A 17,656-nucleotide genomic window follows, 5' to 3' on the forward strand; every position below is an offset into this window, starting at 1 on the left:
CCAAAACTAAAAGCATATTGTTTAAGAATACATAATTAGAGCCGGCCGAGTGTCTCGATGGTTAAGAGTTGGCTTGGGAGTGCAAGCTCTGAGCAGCAGGACTGCAGGTTCTGATCCCACATGGGCCAGTGACGCTGCTTGTGTCCTCTACAGCTAAGATGGTGAACAGAAGCTCGACCTGGAGCTGGGTTGCCGTGAGTCGCCAGTGATGGCGTAGGCTGCAGTGGGACTGACGTAAGCTACCGTGAGTGTCTGACAACCAGTGTGAGCTGCAGTGAGAGGCCGTCCATCTGCCTCAGCTGGGAGGAGCACAATGATCACAACACCAACATGGACCAGTGAAGCGACGTCCTCCACAACTAGACTGAAGAACAGAAGGGCAGCAACTTGTCTGTTCCCCTTTCCCAATTTCCCAATGCTGTTCCCTCCCCCAATTCCCCAATAAAATCTTTTAAAATAATAATAATAATAATACATACATACATACATAATTAATTTTACAAAGCACTAAAATGATGGGGCACTGAGTTGAGGACAGAGAAGCTAGTGGAATACCGTAAGACTCGCATGTAGGCTGCTGCAACAGTTTTTAGCAACGTGCCGATTCTTAAATTGGCTCCTAACCGAAGATTACCATGTTATTCTTATGCTTTATAATGTAATACCTTACAGATATTAACTCATGTCAAATATTGTATGATAAAAAATGTAAACAAAGTATTAAAGTTAAAGCTTATTTAAGAGGTAGCACGTAAAAGCTCTCCTAATAAACTGATCTACTTATTTCTTCCCAGTTTATTTTATACATATTGCATGACCTGATCTGTGACATTCACTATTTTATTTAAATCCTGTGCAATAATTTTAAAAACCGAGTCAAGCACAATGGACGTGAAGAACAAGTAAATAGCACTGTGAGGAAGAATATAATGACATTATGGAGAATTGTATGAATGTTGCATGCTATATTTTTTCTCAAATTGATTAAAATCAGAATAAATCAAAGTCATCTGATTTTCATTCATAAGCAGTGAGAAAGAATAAGATACTTTAACATAATTTAGTGCACTTTTATATTTTACTGGTATGTAATGGACAGAAGTCAGCTTTTATGACACCATATTACACAGATTAATCCTTCCTTAAAATGTTATAAAAGAGGAAAGACGTTTTTTTAATCTATTAATGAACAAGGTTTTTTTGTTTGTTTGTTTGTTTTAAATACCCTACCATTAAGTTAAATGTTTCTGAAGATAAATTAGTTACTTGCCCTAATGGTTAAAAAAGGAGAGGTGAGAAAGAACTTTCAGAAAGTTAAGGACCACAGTATCTACAATGGAGATAAAGAATTAGAACTGTGAGCATTGTAAAAAAAAAAAGCAGATATAGAAAAAAAGTCAAACTTGCAGGGGGAAATAAAAGCACATTGGAAAAATAGTAAAAATGTGATGACTCATCTTAATCAGTAAAAACAATAAATAATTCTAGATTTTAAAGTATATTTTTCAAAGGAAGAAATGAACTTGCTTTAATAAAATAGATATCTCAGCAAAGATTTGAGAAATCTCAACAGCTTTATTACTCAAAGATTTTATCTCATGTAGTTAAAGACAAACTGATATTACTCCTTAATTATATTTGAGAGGAAAACAATTTTATTTTTAATTTGCACAGAATGTTTATGTAAAAATGAAAGCCAAGCAGTAATTCTAGGTAATGAAGTGCACAGAACAATGCTCCTTTGGTATTCATGCTAGGTCTTAAATACTAAGTCCTGCCAAATGTAGCCCACTAGATGATTTGAAACTTCATTATCTACTTTCTTTCTCTAGAACCCTTGTTCCCTTTCCTCCTTCCTATCAGCCAATTATTTCATTGTTCTTAAAACTCTTTGCCACAAGGGTAAGAAAGGAGAAAAAAGAAAACAAGCATACATTATTTTGCAAGTTGAAGCAGCTCTAAACCGTCACTAGATGTGAAAAAGGATGACCATAAAACATGAAGTTTATTGTGAGATTATCATGCTAAGGGAAGTAAGTCAAGCAAAAAAAAAGGGGAGAACCATAATGATTTCACTCATATGTGGGATATAAAACTGAAAGCAACAAATGAACAAGACAAACAAACAAATAAAAACTCGTAGACACGGGCAACAGTTAAGTGGTTACCAGAGTAGTAAGAGAGGAGGGAGATGGTAGAAGAGGGAAAAGGGGTCAAATATATGGTGATGAAAAGGAGAAATGACTCTGGGTGGTCAGCACACAATGTGATCTATAGATGATGTATTATAGAATTGTACACTTGAAGCCTATGTAATTTTACTAACCAATGTTATCCAATAAATTTAATAAAAAAATTTTTTTAAATGAAGTTTAATCCTCAAGTCTCTTATAGCCTGAGTGTCTTCAATGCTCTATGCCTACAGAGATGTGGGGAAGGGATTTTCAGACAGCGTTTCAAACAGACAGCATAGCTATGGTGACTTCTCTGCTCTTTCTTGCTTTTCTGCAAGAATGTCAAGAAAAAGTCATATATGATATGGACTTTCCAGAGATTCCATGGAAAAATGGGGCGAGGGGAGGGGAAAAAGGAGCAGGAGGACACTTCCTTAAGGTTGTTGCATAACTATCAGACCAACCCCAAAGAACACTGGAGCTTTCACAGGCTGGGTCGACCCGGACAGCCAGAAATTATTTCCACCAAAGGTATCTGGTTAACAACCTAACTATTGGGTTGTTGGAAAAGTCATGATGCATTTTTGCAACGAAAAACATAGAAAAAATATGTCATGACTTTTCCAGCAACCCAATAGATTTAAAACATATTTTAAAAAGAAAAATCAATAAATAAAGACACTCAACTGGAATCCTACATGGCTAATTTACTCTGCCAAAATATTCCACTGTGATTAGAAGATGTAACAAGGACAAAGAAATAATAAATTATGAAATATAAATGCCACAGAGAACTTTAAATCAATTTTAGTCACTTAAAAGACTGTTGGAACGCTATCCACCTCACGGTCTTCGCCTCCCTGCAGACTGTTCTACATTGAATGTATTTTTTATATTGCTTGAAAAAATAATCAGTATGCTTTCTATGATAAAAACCAAGTTTTGCCGTTTTATAATTTTATACAAAATTATACCCATTGTAAACACTGAAAGGACACAAGGACATATAAATAGAAGTTTATCATCTTTCTTTGCCCTTTTTCCCACCATTGTAAACGTATTTGTATACAAATCCTTTCAAACTTTATCCAATCCCTATAAGCATGTGTGTGTGTGTGTGTGTGTGTGTGTGTGTGTGTGTGTCAGTGCACATGCACGCAATCATATATGCTTTCGATTGAACCAAAAAATGGTATCATATTTTAACATGGTACATTGCAATTTCATTCTTCTCACTTTGCAACAAATTTTCATAGTCACTTGAAATAATTAACATTTTTTAAAAGCTGTGTGACATCCCAAAAAATAAATACACTAAAATTTATTAAACTATTCCTCCACTTCTAGCATCCATTATTTTAGTTGCCGTTTAGATTTTTTTCATTTCAAAAAAATACTGCATCACATGAACACTCATATGCACACACAGGTGTGAACATACCTACCAGTGTCCATTATACTTGTACTTTTACTGCTGTGGGACAGTCTCATGAATAGGACTTTCAAAAGAGCTGCAACAACCTTCACTCTTACCAGCACTTTCACTCCTACAACAACCACACTCCTACAAGCAATACATTAATAGGTGGGAAACAATTATAAAATGTGCTATGTAGCTAAAACATTTCATAAAGCAAAGTCCATATACTTTTAGGTATCGATTAGCTTAAGGTGACTTTTAATTCTGTCATATGCTTACATTGATTGAGTTAGTAAGGCTGCAATTACAAGGTGTCTACACAGGAATCTGTAAGACTAAAGTTTATACTGGGGTTGATTTTAATTTACCTTTTTAAAATTTATTTATTTCAGTTATACAGCATAGAGAATATAATTTACCTTTTTTTGACACTTCTGCTCCATTAAGTTCTTTTTGTGCTTCTTCAATTTTGTCTAAGAAAAACAAAGACATTTTTAAAAATCAATTCAACATATACAAATAAGAATACAGTAAAACAAACATACTTCTTATAAACAGTATCTGACACACAGTAATAAATATTTGTTAAATGAATTTATTTATTAAACAAATACAGAGGGTGCCAAAAAAATGTATATACATTTTAAGAAAGGAAAAAACTATTAAAATTGTTTTATATACCCATAATAATATATAACAATAACAAAAGATGAATACAAGTCACGTTTGACTTCTGCAATTACAAGAGGTGCTCAAAGTGGTTACTATCAGCGTCCAGACACTTCTGATTATGGCGAACTAACGCTTGAGCAACGTTGACCAAAGTGTCCACTTGTATATACTTTTTGGTACACCCAGTATGTGTAAATTGCTAAAATAACAATATATTCCCTTCTGAAATTATAATTTTAATCATGTCTTAGTCACAAGGACCACTTCCAATTAACTGTTTCCATAATGCAAATAATTAGTGTATTTTAAATACTGAACTATAGTTAAAAAACATTTAACTGCCTAATAAATGTAACTAAAAATAGTTCTTCCTTATGAAGACATGTAAGTGCCCAACAGGGATGTGATCAGAGATATAACAAATGCCTATCAGCTTACAAGCAAGTCTAAGCAAAGTTCATAGATGGCCTAAGACGTAACTCAAACATGGAAGAAAAAGAAAGGAAACGAGCTGACGAGGAGCATGACACCCATCGCTTCTGCCAACACATGATAACAGGATAGGCTTATCTGTGAAACATACAGGTAGAATACTGCATTAGAGAGATACCATAGAGAACTAATGACCACAGGACTGTTACATATGCACAAAGTATTGAAAGGTTAGGTGCAATCCACAAGCAACAACTGACCAAGGCTTGGGAGGGCCGCCTCGGGAGCCGACAGGAGACGGACGACACTGAAGGCCCACAGCCTGCACGTTCTTCCATCTGAGACTTGGGGCACAGCTGACTTTGTAAGTGAGCACACATTCTACTATTTTGGTAACAATAAATTTACATTTTATAAGGATATATATATATATTATATATCCTTACATATATAATTTATATATCCTTATAAAATTTATAATATTGATATATATTTATATATATACATATATATACATATATATGTATATATATATGTATTTGATGACTGTGACAGTGACCAATTCCAAATTTAACATAGTGGTCTAAGTGCTTATTATAATGGTAAATGGTAAAAGTTATAAAATTCCCAGGGTACTATTTTGTACTGAAATAAATATATAATATTTTAGATAGTCCATGGAAGTATAGTTTCATAATATTGGTATATCAGCCATTTATGCCTTCTGGCATACACAATCAGCCCCTAAAATGATCTCCAATGCTAAACCTACCACTACTGGCCAAGGAAGATGTAACTTCTAAAATGGCATCCTTCCCCAAATAAATAAAAGGTACAGATCCTACCACAGGCCCTTCAAACTCTGGTTTCCCTGCCTCTTCCCCCATCAGCCTTGCCAGAAAAGCCAGAAATTCAGAGAGAACCTTAGATTTACTGATCAAACTTCTCTCTGCCTATTGATCCATCAAGCTTGCCAAATCAAGGCAAAGGGAGAGCAGCAGAGTAAAGGAAACTAGCTAGTTTGAAATATTAAATACTATGTATCAGCAACGGTCAAAAATAACTAAATTTTCATCCTGACAAATGCATTCCCCTCAGCAATTGTTAATTGCTTCCTGCTAATTATCAGATCCAGAATAAGATTTATAAGCAATAGAGATAACCTTTGGAAAAATAAAATTTTTCTTATTTATACATCTCATGAAATGAGTGAAACTGAAAACAATCCTGAAAAAAAAAACCAAAAAACCACTCTTATTAAATGCAGAAAATGGATCCTGCATTCAATAGTAATTTGAAAATATCAAATGCACGGATGAAATCTATATTAATACAAGTAACAAAAGCACAAGGCCCACCTTTTTAAAAATACAACACACTAAGAACGTTGTAGATACTTAAAATGTAAATAAACAAATCGCATAATTTAAATATACAGTCCTTGAGTAACACAAAAGAGAAAAACACTATTATTTCTACGCCAGTAGTGCAACCAAACTTAAGAACCATAAGCAGAATATGTATATATTATATAGTCATTAGTAATAACTGTGTTTAAGTTTATGCACACATAATTTGGCATTACATAATAAAACAACTTTTTATTAATAGAATCATTGTGGCTCAAAGCAACAAAACTCATGACTTAACACATATTTAACGACCAGCTGCTATTTATTTAGTATACTGAGGTTTGGCCATCTTCTGTTTGTACTTTAATACAACAAATTCTTACAAAATGACCTCAAGTTACATTCAATCACAAAATACTAATCTTTGTTTTTAAATTTTTCAATTAATCTGCCTTTTTCTCTTGATAATAACAGTGTATAACTCAGTAGATTTAGGATATCTATTACGTTAGGGATAAGCATCTACTTTAGTGCTTTTACTTAGAGTTCGGGTTCAATAGGTAATTGTAAACAGCTACTATTAAAAGCTTTTGCTTCCATTTTTATAAAATTCCTGTTTATATTTAAACTGCTGTATGATTCTCCTGGTAAAACATGGTGTTTTGAAGACATTCTCCAAAACTAGAGAAAGTAGTCATTTATTATATGCTCCTGACTGGTTTACACAAGGCAATTTACTAACATTTAACAGCAATATTTATTTTTTTCACTATGACCCAGAGCAAGAAATATAATTTGCATTCCATCCAATTACAGGTGCATACATGTGTGTATGCATAACTCAGAGACAAACTCACCCACACACTCCACTTTGTATACCCTTTCCTATTAAAAATGAAAAACGCCGAACCTGCCCAGCAATACTGATTTCTGCACCCATTGCTGGACTAAACCTGCAGCCTGAAACTCACTGACACAAGCAGTTCTTGGCACATCTGTTTTACCGCCCTCCCCCCTTTTTACCCTGTTCTTTTTTAAGCTGAATCATCCTGCTACCTGTTGGCAGCTCAGCGGACGCTCAGCTTGGGCCGGGACTCGAACCGCTGTTGCTCAGAGCTCAAACTCTTGAGCGAGCTCTTAACCAACTGAGCCACTCGGCCGGGCCTACCCTGTTCTTTTTACCAAGAGTAACACTTCCCAGCAAGAATATGTCTCACTATAAGCCTTGATGGGGGTGGGGGGTGGAGGGCGTGTTGTTGAGGACGGAATCTCAGATTCTGAGACATCTCCCATCATGCCCTCCCCACTGCCACTGTTATCTCCGGTAACAATTTCACTGAGAACTACACACTCAGAAATAGTTTCTCTGTTGCTGTTGATTAAAAATAAATATAAATATACATACAGAATGGACACTCATACCATGAGTAAGTCACACATTCTTAACTGTAATGACTTCTTACTGTATTTACATTAAGATGCTAATGTTCTAATTAATTCAGTTTTTACTAAATATACTCAGAGTTGTCACCTGGAAAAGATGCCAGCAACATATGAGTAGACCCACAGTCTTCCCTAAGATGCAGAGGGGCCCATGGCTGACAGAGTGACAGGCTAGGAGAGGAGGTACTAATATTAGAGGTAATATTCTAGTTCAGTAACTATTAAAAATTTACAACTTTTTATAGTTTTTCTTCTCTGATGAAGCACAGAAACTGTTAATGGTAAACTATGAGCAATCTTGTATAATGCTTTACAAATTTAAAAACTTTTGTACAAGAAAACAATGCAAGAATAATTTTTTCATTATTCATAATTATATATAAAGAAAATAAGTCTATTTGTGAAACATAATCTGAAACTACTGAGAAAATAAAATGTCCTAGAGCCCTTGAGACACCACTTTTCTTTTAGGGTTCAAGGGGAGAAGACAAGGTAATTAAAAACAGATCACTTAAGGGGGCCAGCAGAGTGGCTCAGTTGGTTAAGAGTTGGCTTGGGAGTGCAAGCTCTGAGCAGCAGGGCCTTGGTTCAGATCTCACATGGGCCAGTGATGCTGCGCCCTCTACAGCTAAGATGGTGAACAACAGCTCGACCTGGAACTGGGCTGCCGTGAGTCGCCAGTGATGGCGTAGGCTGCAGTGGGCTGTCATAAGCTACCGTGAGTGGTCAGCAGCCGGCATGAGTGGCTGGCAGCTGGGAAGAGAGCAATGATCACAATACCAACATGGGGCAGTGAAGCAATGTCCTCCACAACTAGACTGAGGAAAAAAAGGAAAGCAACATGTCTGTTCCCTTCCCCAATTCCCCATCACTGTTTCCTCCCCCAATTCCCCAATAAAATCTTTACAAACAAAAACAGATCACTTAATAAAGCAATAAAAAATAAAGCAATCTTCAAATAAGAGTTCACAGCAAACTCTTGCTCTCTGACCATTTGACCCCATGGAGAAGTGTGAGGGCTCCCTCACCATCTCAGATGCCTGAACACTACTCCTCGAGAGCCTTGAGATCCAGGACATCACAGTTTCAGGAACCAAAGCACTAAACTGTTAGGATTTGGTTTAAAAAAGCTGTGTTTTTTTATTGTATGGAATGTCTACCCTGTGTCAGGTACAATAGGAAGAACTAGAGCTACAAAGAAAACAAAAGGGCTCTGTAAAGGAGCTTACAGATGATTATAGCCTTTAAACAATCATTTTATTATCAATTAGGTGGTAAACATAAAGCCTGGATTCCCCTGTGTGGCTAACAAAGTTCTTTGTGATCCCACTACCGCTCTGCCCTCCTCCAGTCACCCCCACTCCTGTTTTTCTTTTCAGCTTCAGACACACCAGGAGGGCAGGTTCTGTCAGATCTCTAAGACTCTTCCCAGAATGCCTCTCCCACCCCATCCCTTCTCTTTTGTGACATCCTTTCAATATGTCACCTTCTCTAGGGCACCTTCTCTAACACCCTCATTCAGAGTCTGTCTCTCCTTGCTCTGTGCTACCACCAAATCTTGCATGTAGGACCCCATTTCTCTATAGCTACATATCTCATGATCATTAGTAATAATAATTAACAATAATACAGTAATAATAAAATGGACCTGAGTGATGTACTGATTATATAAATGCTAACATAACCTGCCAAGTGACACATAGAAACACTGATCTATTCTGAAAAAAAAAAAAAAAAGGAACACTTGCACACAATATTGAAAATTGGCACTGGGTAGTTTTACTTAAGAACCTAGCACTGTATTCTCTTTAACATTATAAACGATTTCTGTGTTTGGGAAACTATAAAAGTACACTGAAAGCACTTGAATCAACTACTACTCCATTCAACCTATCAACGATATAAATTATTTCTACCTTGAAAGGGATTAAGAAGGACAAATTGCCTGTAATAAAAATTGCCACGGGGATGCAAAGAACAGCGTAGGGAATATAGTCAATAATATCATAATAACTATGCATGGTGTCAGATGGGTACTAGACTTATTGGGGTGATCACTTCATAAGGCATATAACTGTCTAATCCCTATGGTGTGCACCTGAAATTAATAACATTGTAGATCAATTGTAATTAAAAATAAATTTAAAAAATAATTTCTACCCTAATTCTATCAGCTTAGTCTTCCTTCTCGCTGTGTTGATAGGCATCTAGAACCTCTGTGCTACTACTCTCCCTCTTCACTTAGCCCTGAATACCCCAAGTAGAAATGCTAATCATAAAATTTTATGAAGTAGATCTTAATGAACTGTAAAAGGCACCTCTATTTACTGAAAGAGATACCATCTGATTGAAAAAAGATCACCATATGTGACTGTACTATTTTTACTACTGAATAAGCCTAACTCCTACAGCTCCTCATTACACGTCAGTACACGCTCCTTACTCTTACTGTTAACTGCCAGAGCTATTTCAATAAGACTAAATATATATACAACAATGACATAATGTTAAAATGTATCCCATACCCATACTCTTTAATATATGCTCTTTTAAATGAAGATTACCCCAGCGTTCACTACTAAATCAGCTAAGTGAATCTACCATTAGAAGTAACACATTTTAACCTGAAAGTTACACATCTTGCATACCCCTCTAGAACTATGACTTTGAGGAAGAGGACACTTTACAATGTCGAAAAAGTCTAGTCTAGACCAGTTATTTTCAAATTGAAAAATATTGCTTGAAATAAGTGAAAAAAAATACAGACTTGACTCTGCTAATGAATTTGAAAATTGGGATTAACTACTCAAAATTTTAGAAAAACATAAAATTACTCAACTTGATCCAGGAAAAGAAAAGCCCAATTAGAATAACAACCATGAATAAAATTGACAAAGTTACCAGAGAATAACACTGCATTTCCTTTTTTGTAAAGGCCCAGAGAGTTTTATCAAATTCTTTCCAATTGTGAAGGATAATGCATTTCGTAAACCATTTCAGAGCACAAGATAACACAAAAGGAGTTCTAAATCACTTCATAAAGCTGGTGAACAAAGGCACAAAACCCAACACTATAGACAAGTCTCACATATAAATAGGGATGTAACAATCTATATGAAGAAGTATGTTCAAAGATAAGAAAGCCAGGTCCGAGTAGGGTGTAAAATAAGTATGCAAAGGTATTTCAGTATTACAAAGCATGCTGTTATAAGCTGTAACAGCAAACAGGACATGGTTGCGGGGGAGGGGAGTAATTTAAATAATGTACAAAACATGCTTGATTGAATCGCATCTATCTCTAGTGTAAGAAAAACCAAAAATCAAAACCAAAACAAACAAAAACCTTCAACAATGAATGTAAAGGGATACACGTCATCATATTCACCCAGTACTATTCTAATAATCATTCCGCAAACAAAGATATTTGCCAGAAGAGAGTGAACTGGGGGATCAGCAAGAAACACAGTCATGGGAAGGTTATTTGGTTTGGTGTGTTTTTCAAAGGTGTTTATAGACACAAGGGGAGAAACTAATGAAAAGAGAGGAAAGATACAGGAAAGAGTGGAGGATACAAAGGGGCAAGGCTCTGGAGAAAGTACAATAGAAGACAACATGGAGAGTCTACGTGGAGGGTTGGTTTTGAACTGGGAAATACCCGGGACAACCCTCTGTGGTCTGAGGAAAGGGAAGGAGGAAGGTAGACCAGGTGCAAAGCTGGCGGATGTGAAGGATGAGTTTGTGGGAGTTCATATCCTGTTACCTCAATTTTATTGAGATAACAGGCATAGTTTCTACAGAGAAAAGGACTTTAGTGTTTGTATAAGAGATCTTAGAGACTGGAAAAATTAGACAAAGATATTGATGCGAATGGAAGAGCTAACCAATTTTAAGGACAAATAAAAGCATTGATGAACAGCAAGTAGGGATCTGTGAATGTGGAAATCCATGAATTTTTGGTGACTCCAATGTCCAAAGCATTGCTATTTATTCTAACAAAGTATGGGAACCTGGATGAAAAACGGGAGAAGGAATGCCAAACGTAGATTTTTCCAGGAGGAAGGACAAAGAATTCAGTGAGATAAAAGGTGCTAGAGAGTCATTCATGTGATCGACCAAATAAATATACAAGATGGCTAGGAAGGAACTGATAAAGGAGACGATGTAGGAACCAAAGGCAGAGGAGGAGAGCTGAGAGTCTGATGGGCCCTGAAAATCTTGCTAGAGGTTATAATCATTTTTTTATAAAGACTTCAAGGATTTTAAAAAGATCTAGAGTGGCAATGGGAAAAAGCAGGGATAAAGATTGACAGGAACAATCTCCTAAACCTAGTATGATAATGAGTCAAGGAACAGCAAAGAAGATTAGGAACAAAATATGCCATGATAAAATCTAAAATGTGAAATGCCTAATCTAGCTATAATTTTGTGGCCTGTCCTTTGCAAAATTGTTCATTTATCCTTTTCCGAAAGCAGTTTTCCATCATGATACTGAGAAAAACTTAAATAGTTCAAAGCGAAAAGGAGACCTATGTTCCATTGTGCTTTTAAAATTACAGGTTAACTATATACAAAGTTTCTTCCGTAAGAAAATCATCCTGGTATCAAAACTGACCATGAAAATAACAAAATGTACACATACATACAATAAGTGTGTTACACTGAGCCATCTAAGGCTTTTAAATTATTTTTTGTCCCTTAATATCATCTGGTTTCACTTTACAGACAGTTACTTAATTAGACTTGATCAGCAGAGCTAAGAACTGTGTCAGGCCACTGTTCAAACTCTGGGCTTTTAAAGTGGGATAATTATACCTTTTTATCCCTAGAGGGTGCTACGAAGACCACTGGCTTGTATGGTTGAGCACACATTTCCTAAGAAGTAAAAAGCAAAGCAAACTCCTGAAGTCTCCTTCCCAGAAATCTCACACTATTTGGGAGCGCACGAGGAGTCAAGCCAAGGAGTTGAGACTAAAGTTGAAAAGCTCCTTCTTTAGAAAGCTGCCAAAGCAATTTAGCAGAAGGCCTAGTCCCTTAGTGCCACTCTTCCAGCTCCCGGTTTGACGACCCTGAACACATCACCTAAAACAGCAAAACTCAAACTGCTGCAGATTAGAGTCACTTAATATCAGAGTGATTTAAAAATCTTGATACTGAGGCTGAACCCCATACCAATTAAATCAGTATTTTTAGAAGTTGTCCAGGTTGATTCCAACATGCAGCCAAACTTGAAAATTGATGTTCTCTAAATTACAGGTATTATCAAATCAAGATTCAAAATTGTATAAAATGCAAGTAGTAAGGGGAAGAAAAAGTCTTATCAGCCAGCTCTTGGAAGCAACTTTGTATCAGGTCCCAGAGGCAGCAGCAGGCAGCAGGCACATAATGGGCCTGCCTTATCCAAGGAGCCCACGTTAGTGGACACCCAGGAGGACACTGAAGGGAAAGCTCCTGGGTGCTTCCTGGCTACGGATCCAATTACATTACACTTCTAAAAGCAAAGCCAACGCATATACTCTTAATAAGTGTGACACCAAAAACAGCCCGAATGTTTATTGTTAATGTGAGCCCTAAACTAGAAAATAAATTTCAAGCTGCAAAATTCAACGTTTGAAAATTTTAAAAACTAAACATAATAAACTATTGTAAAAAGATAATGAAAACTGACATAGATTAGTCGAGTTTCTAATAATCACATTAAAATACTTTGCCCACTGTGGTTGAGGTATTATTATTATTAGAGTATGACAACACTGGTTTTCTCTTCCTATTTGATGATTTATCAGACAGTGAATGAAAGGAGGTAGTCATGGTAACTATGGTGGGGAGAGAAAGAAATATGAAGACAGAGCATTCTTATCCTGACAGGCTAAACACTAGCTTTACTTGGGTTACCCAGTAACACAGTCACACATGTACACATACATGAGTGTCCCCCCATGCGTGCATATGCACGCACGTATGCACGCCCACACACAACACAAACACACACAAATCGAGTTCAGGACTAAAGATGTAGGTGTAGAGATGACTGCAAGAGACCCAGGAGGTGTACATCTCTAAGTAAGACTGAAAAAAATCGCTTCTGGCTCTTCAGGCTGGCTGGGTGCCCCACCCCTAGTCAGCAAATAGTACATCAATTTTTCCCTATAATACCTTTTTAAGCCCTCTTATTAAAGGAAGGTAGGGGGAAAGGAAGGACTTCAATATATAGTGTAGCTATTACCTAGGGCTGCCGCCTTCTTACTCTGTGCCCGGGGGCTCTTCCTGGCACAGCTTCCTCACCTCCATCCTGGAAGCCCACTCACCATTAATTCACATCAGAAAACAGTTACTGCTCAGTGTACTAGGAACTGTGACAACTGTACTATGGCTGGGGTAAATAATATCATGTATTTCAGATTTCTGGTTCCATTGGTTCCCTTTTGTGATCTCAAATTATTACAACAGACACAAATATATCTCTCCAAGAAGCAGGAAAAAGGGCCGACCGAGTGAGCGGCCGTCCAATGGCTGGCGAGCAACTGCCTCACCGGGAAGAATGCAATGATAATACCAGCATGGGCCAGTGAAGCGAAGTCCTTCTCTACTAGACTTTAGAACAAAAGGACAGCGACTTGTCTGATCCTTTCCCCCAATTCCCCAATAAAATCTTAAAAAAAAAAAAAAAGCAGCAGGAAAAAAAAGAGGGCAGAGATTAGAAAGGTGAGGAAAGAAGGAAAGAAATAGTGGTAAGAAGAAGAATATTCAGAGGCACATAAGACTGGACAAGGGAAGACTAAAACTCCATTTTTTTTCCTACAACTCTAAATGGATGAAATATCAGTTTGAGGTAAATCATATTTTGATATTTCTGTTTTCTACTACGGACCCAGCAAACAGCTATGACTTGTGACCTTCCCAGCTAACTGCCCCTGAGCGCACCACCACTGTGCTGGCCCCCCTTGTGCGTATGGATACCTCAGCTCCGCCCTCCTCCCCTTCATAAACCTGGATGGTTCAAGCCCTGGCCTCCTAGTTGATACACAACATCCCTTCAGCAAGATTCATCTCTATGGAAAGACTTGAAACTCCAAGACATCTGTGCCACATCTCCGACTCTCAATAGGCCTCTCTCTGTATAGCATTACACAGGTGACTACATTCTAATTAAAACAGAAGCAAGAATTTTTCTTCCTTGTGCCCCTATCACATATTTAGTAGACACATAAACTCACTATCCATTGCATAGGAATGGGAACAACTCACAGTTGTTTTTAATTTTATCTGATTGTCTTTTTTTTTTTTTATTTCAAAGAACATTCCACATTTCAAATCTACAAACATATATTTAACTGGTAACTCAAAGCCATAAAAAGAGCTATGCTAGACAGCAAATACATGTTCAAATATAATCTGATGATATTTAAAGAATATCTGGAAACTTGAAAATAACCAATTAAAACAATTTTTAAAGAAATCTATTTATTTGACCACTTAAAAACAGACCAATGGTGGAAAACTCTACAGGACAAAAAAACCTACTTCCTCTGACAAACAATTTGCAATGAAAAAAAAGACAGATTTAGAAAGATCAGAATTACATAAAAGACACATGAACCTATAAAATATGTGGACCTTATTTGTCCTAATTTTAACAAAAGGTTTAAAAATTATGACACTGCAGAGAGCTGAAAATTTAAACACTGATAGGATATTTGATCATATTAAAAAATTACTCTTTTTGGTTTCATAAAGGTACTGTGATTATGTGAAAAAATATTCCTTATCTTTTGGAACTTATATAATGAAAACATATTAATGAAATAATATATCTGAGGTCTGCTTTAAAATATTATGGGAGGGGGAAGTGCCCAGAGTAGTAAATGAAAAACCACTGGCTATAGCTATTAATTACTAAAGCTGAATGGCAGGCATGTAGAGGTTTACTACACCATTCTATTTTGTAATCACTTTGAAACTTCTATAATCAGAAGTTTAAAAAGAAAACAAAAGGAGCCCAATTAAAAAAAAAACTTTAAAAGGTTACCAAAATATTACTAATGTATTGTTATACTGTCATAGTTTAAATAATAATCATAAGCAAGAAACAATATATAACAGTGTTTAAGTAAATGAAGCAAAGTATCTAAAGGCCTAACACACACATACGGTCCAGGTCACTGCCCCAGAAATAATCAGAGCCAAGAGGAAATTCAATAATTTCTGAACTACCACTAGGAGTCAGGTTTGTACACACCAAAGCTGAAAAGGATCAAAAGAACAGAAAATTATTTCTAGAAATATGATAGCCAATGTTCTTTCTTAATCCCTTTTGGTTGAGGAAAGGGAATTTGAAGACTAGAAAGCTTTCCAAGATATAAAGTTAAACAAACAAATCAAAAAACAAAACCCGAGGAGTAGAACAATGTATAGTTTACTTCCATTTGTGTCACAATATAAAAATGAACGTGAATGCGTACAAAAGGAAAACAAAGTCACTGCTGTTGGTGTTTACAGTCACCCTGGGGAAAGGCAACCAGGTACAAAAGACGCATATTTCAAGGTACTTTTTATCTCTTCTGTTTGAATCAGTTAACATTATGAGAGGTACTTTAGTTCTGAAATTTAAACAACAATATATGAACAAGAAGAAGAAAACAATATTTCAACTACCCAAATTTAACCACTGTTGGCATACTGGCACATTCGGTTCCAGGTTATATTTTGTGTTTGTGCACACGCACACACACACTTTTAAAAGTAAAATGACACATGAATTATATGGACACATTGGGGTTTTTTTGTTTTAAAATTAGAACATCTCCATCTACTCCAGTACTGACCCATCACTTTTTCAATCAAAAATAATTCCTGATTTTTCCCCCAAATTTAAGTAAAAACATCAACCTATAGATCCAAGAAGTTCAGTGAACCCCCAAGAAGGATGAATACAAAACAAACAACACCCAGGCATGTCAATCTGCAACCTGCAGAATTTTGGGGGTGGGGGTGGCGGGGCAAGCGGGATTTTAAGCAAAGGTATAGTTAGCAAAATTATCCTTCAAAAATGAAAGCAAATAAAGATATTTTCAGATAAACAAAAGTTGACAAAATTTGCTACCAATACTATGAGCAATGCTAAAAGTGGTGATTTAGGCTGATGAGACATAACAGACGAAGGTATGTATCTATAGTAGGGACCAGCAAATTATGGACCACAGGCCAAATCCAGCCCACAACCAGTTTTTCTAAGACCTGTGCATTATTTTAAATGTTTTAAAAAGGGGCGGGTGGGGGCCAACTGAGTGGCTCATTGGTTAAGAGTTGGCTTGGGAGCGCGAGCTCTGAGCAGCAAGGCTGCTGGTTCAGCTCCCACATGGGCCAGTGAGGCTACACCCTCTCCAACTAAGATGGTGAACAACAGCTTGACCTGGAGCTGGGCTGCCGTGAGTTACCAGTGACAGCGTAGGCTGCAGTGGGGCTGCAGTGGGCTCACGTGAGCTACCGTGAGTGGCTGGCAGCCAGCATGAGTGGCCCGCAGCCGGGGTGAGCTACCGTGTGCTGCCACGAGCGGCCGTACAATGGCCGGCGACCGACTGCCTCAGTCAGGAAGAACACAGTGATCATAATACCACCATGGGCCAATGAAGCAAAGTCCTCCACAACTAGACTGAAGAACAAAAGGACAGCAACTTGTCTGTTCCCCTTCCCCGATTCCCCAATAAAATCTTAAAAAAATAAAATAAAAAAAGGGAGAGGGGTAGTGGGTAGAAGAACAAGAATATGTGATGATGTGATAGAGACTGTATAAGGCCACAAAGTCTAAAATATTTACTGTCAGGCCCTTTTCCAAAAAAAATGTTGCAAAACCCTGATTTGTAAGAAGGAGAAAGGGAGGGAGAGAGAAAGGTAAAAAGAAAAAAAAAAAGACTATTTTTTTATCTTCATTTCTTTAAGACAATTCATCACTTAAAGCAAGAATAATAACAGTGTAGTATAGGGCTTATCACATATATATAAGTAAAATGTACCACAAAAACAATTTACTCATCTAAAAATGCCTTAAGCCCAAGGTTATCCCTAAATAATGAACCCATATAACTAAATCTTAATACGTTTAAGTTACTTGATATTACTTCAAATAAGTTTTAAAATACTCAGTTGAAATGATTATTTTTTAAAAA

At 36.6% G+C, this 17,656-nt stretch overlaps 1 protein-coding gene across 6 annotated transcripts in view; it reads right to left on the bottom strand.

Moving 5' to 3' along the window:
* HIVEP1 (HIVEP zinc finger 1) overlaps positions 1-17,656 on the bottom strand; it is a 147,665-nt gene that overhangs the window by 69,102 nt on the left and 60,907 nt on the right. For all 6 annotated transcript variants that reach the window (XM_019630798.1, XM_019630800.1, XM_019630796.1 and 3 more), the window contains one exon: positions 4,014-4,067. In XM_019630798.1, the coding sequence (XP_019486343.1) occupies positions 4,014-4,067 (54 nt within the window). The remainder of the gene's footprint in view (positions 1-4,013; positions 4,068-17,656) is intronic.

Source organism: Hipposideros armiger, unplaced genomic scaffold (genome assembly GCF_001890085.2).
Source record: "Hipposideros armiger isolate ML-2016 unplaced genomic scaffold, ASM189008v1 scaffold_946, whole genome shotgun sequence".
In the NCBI taxonomy this organism is placed as follows: Eukaryota; Metazoa; Chordata; class Mammalia; order Chiroptera; family Hipposideridae; genus Hipposideros; species Hipposideros armiger.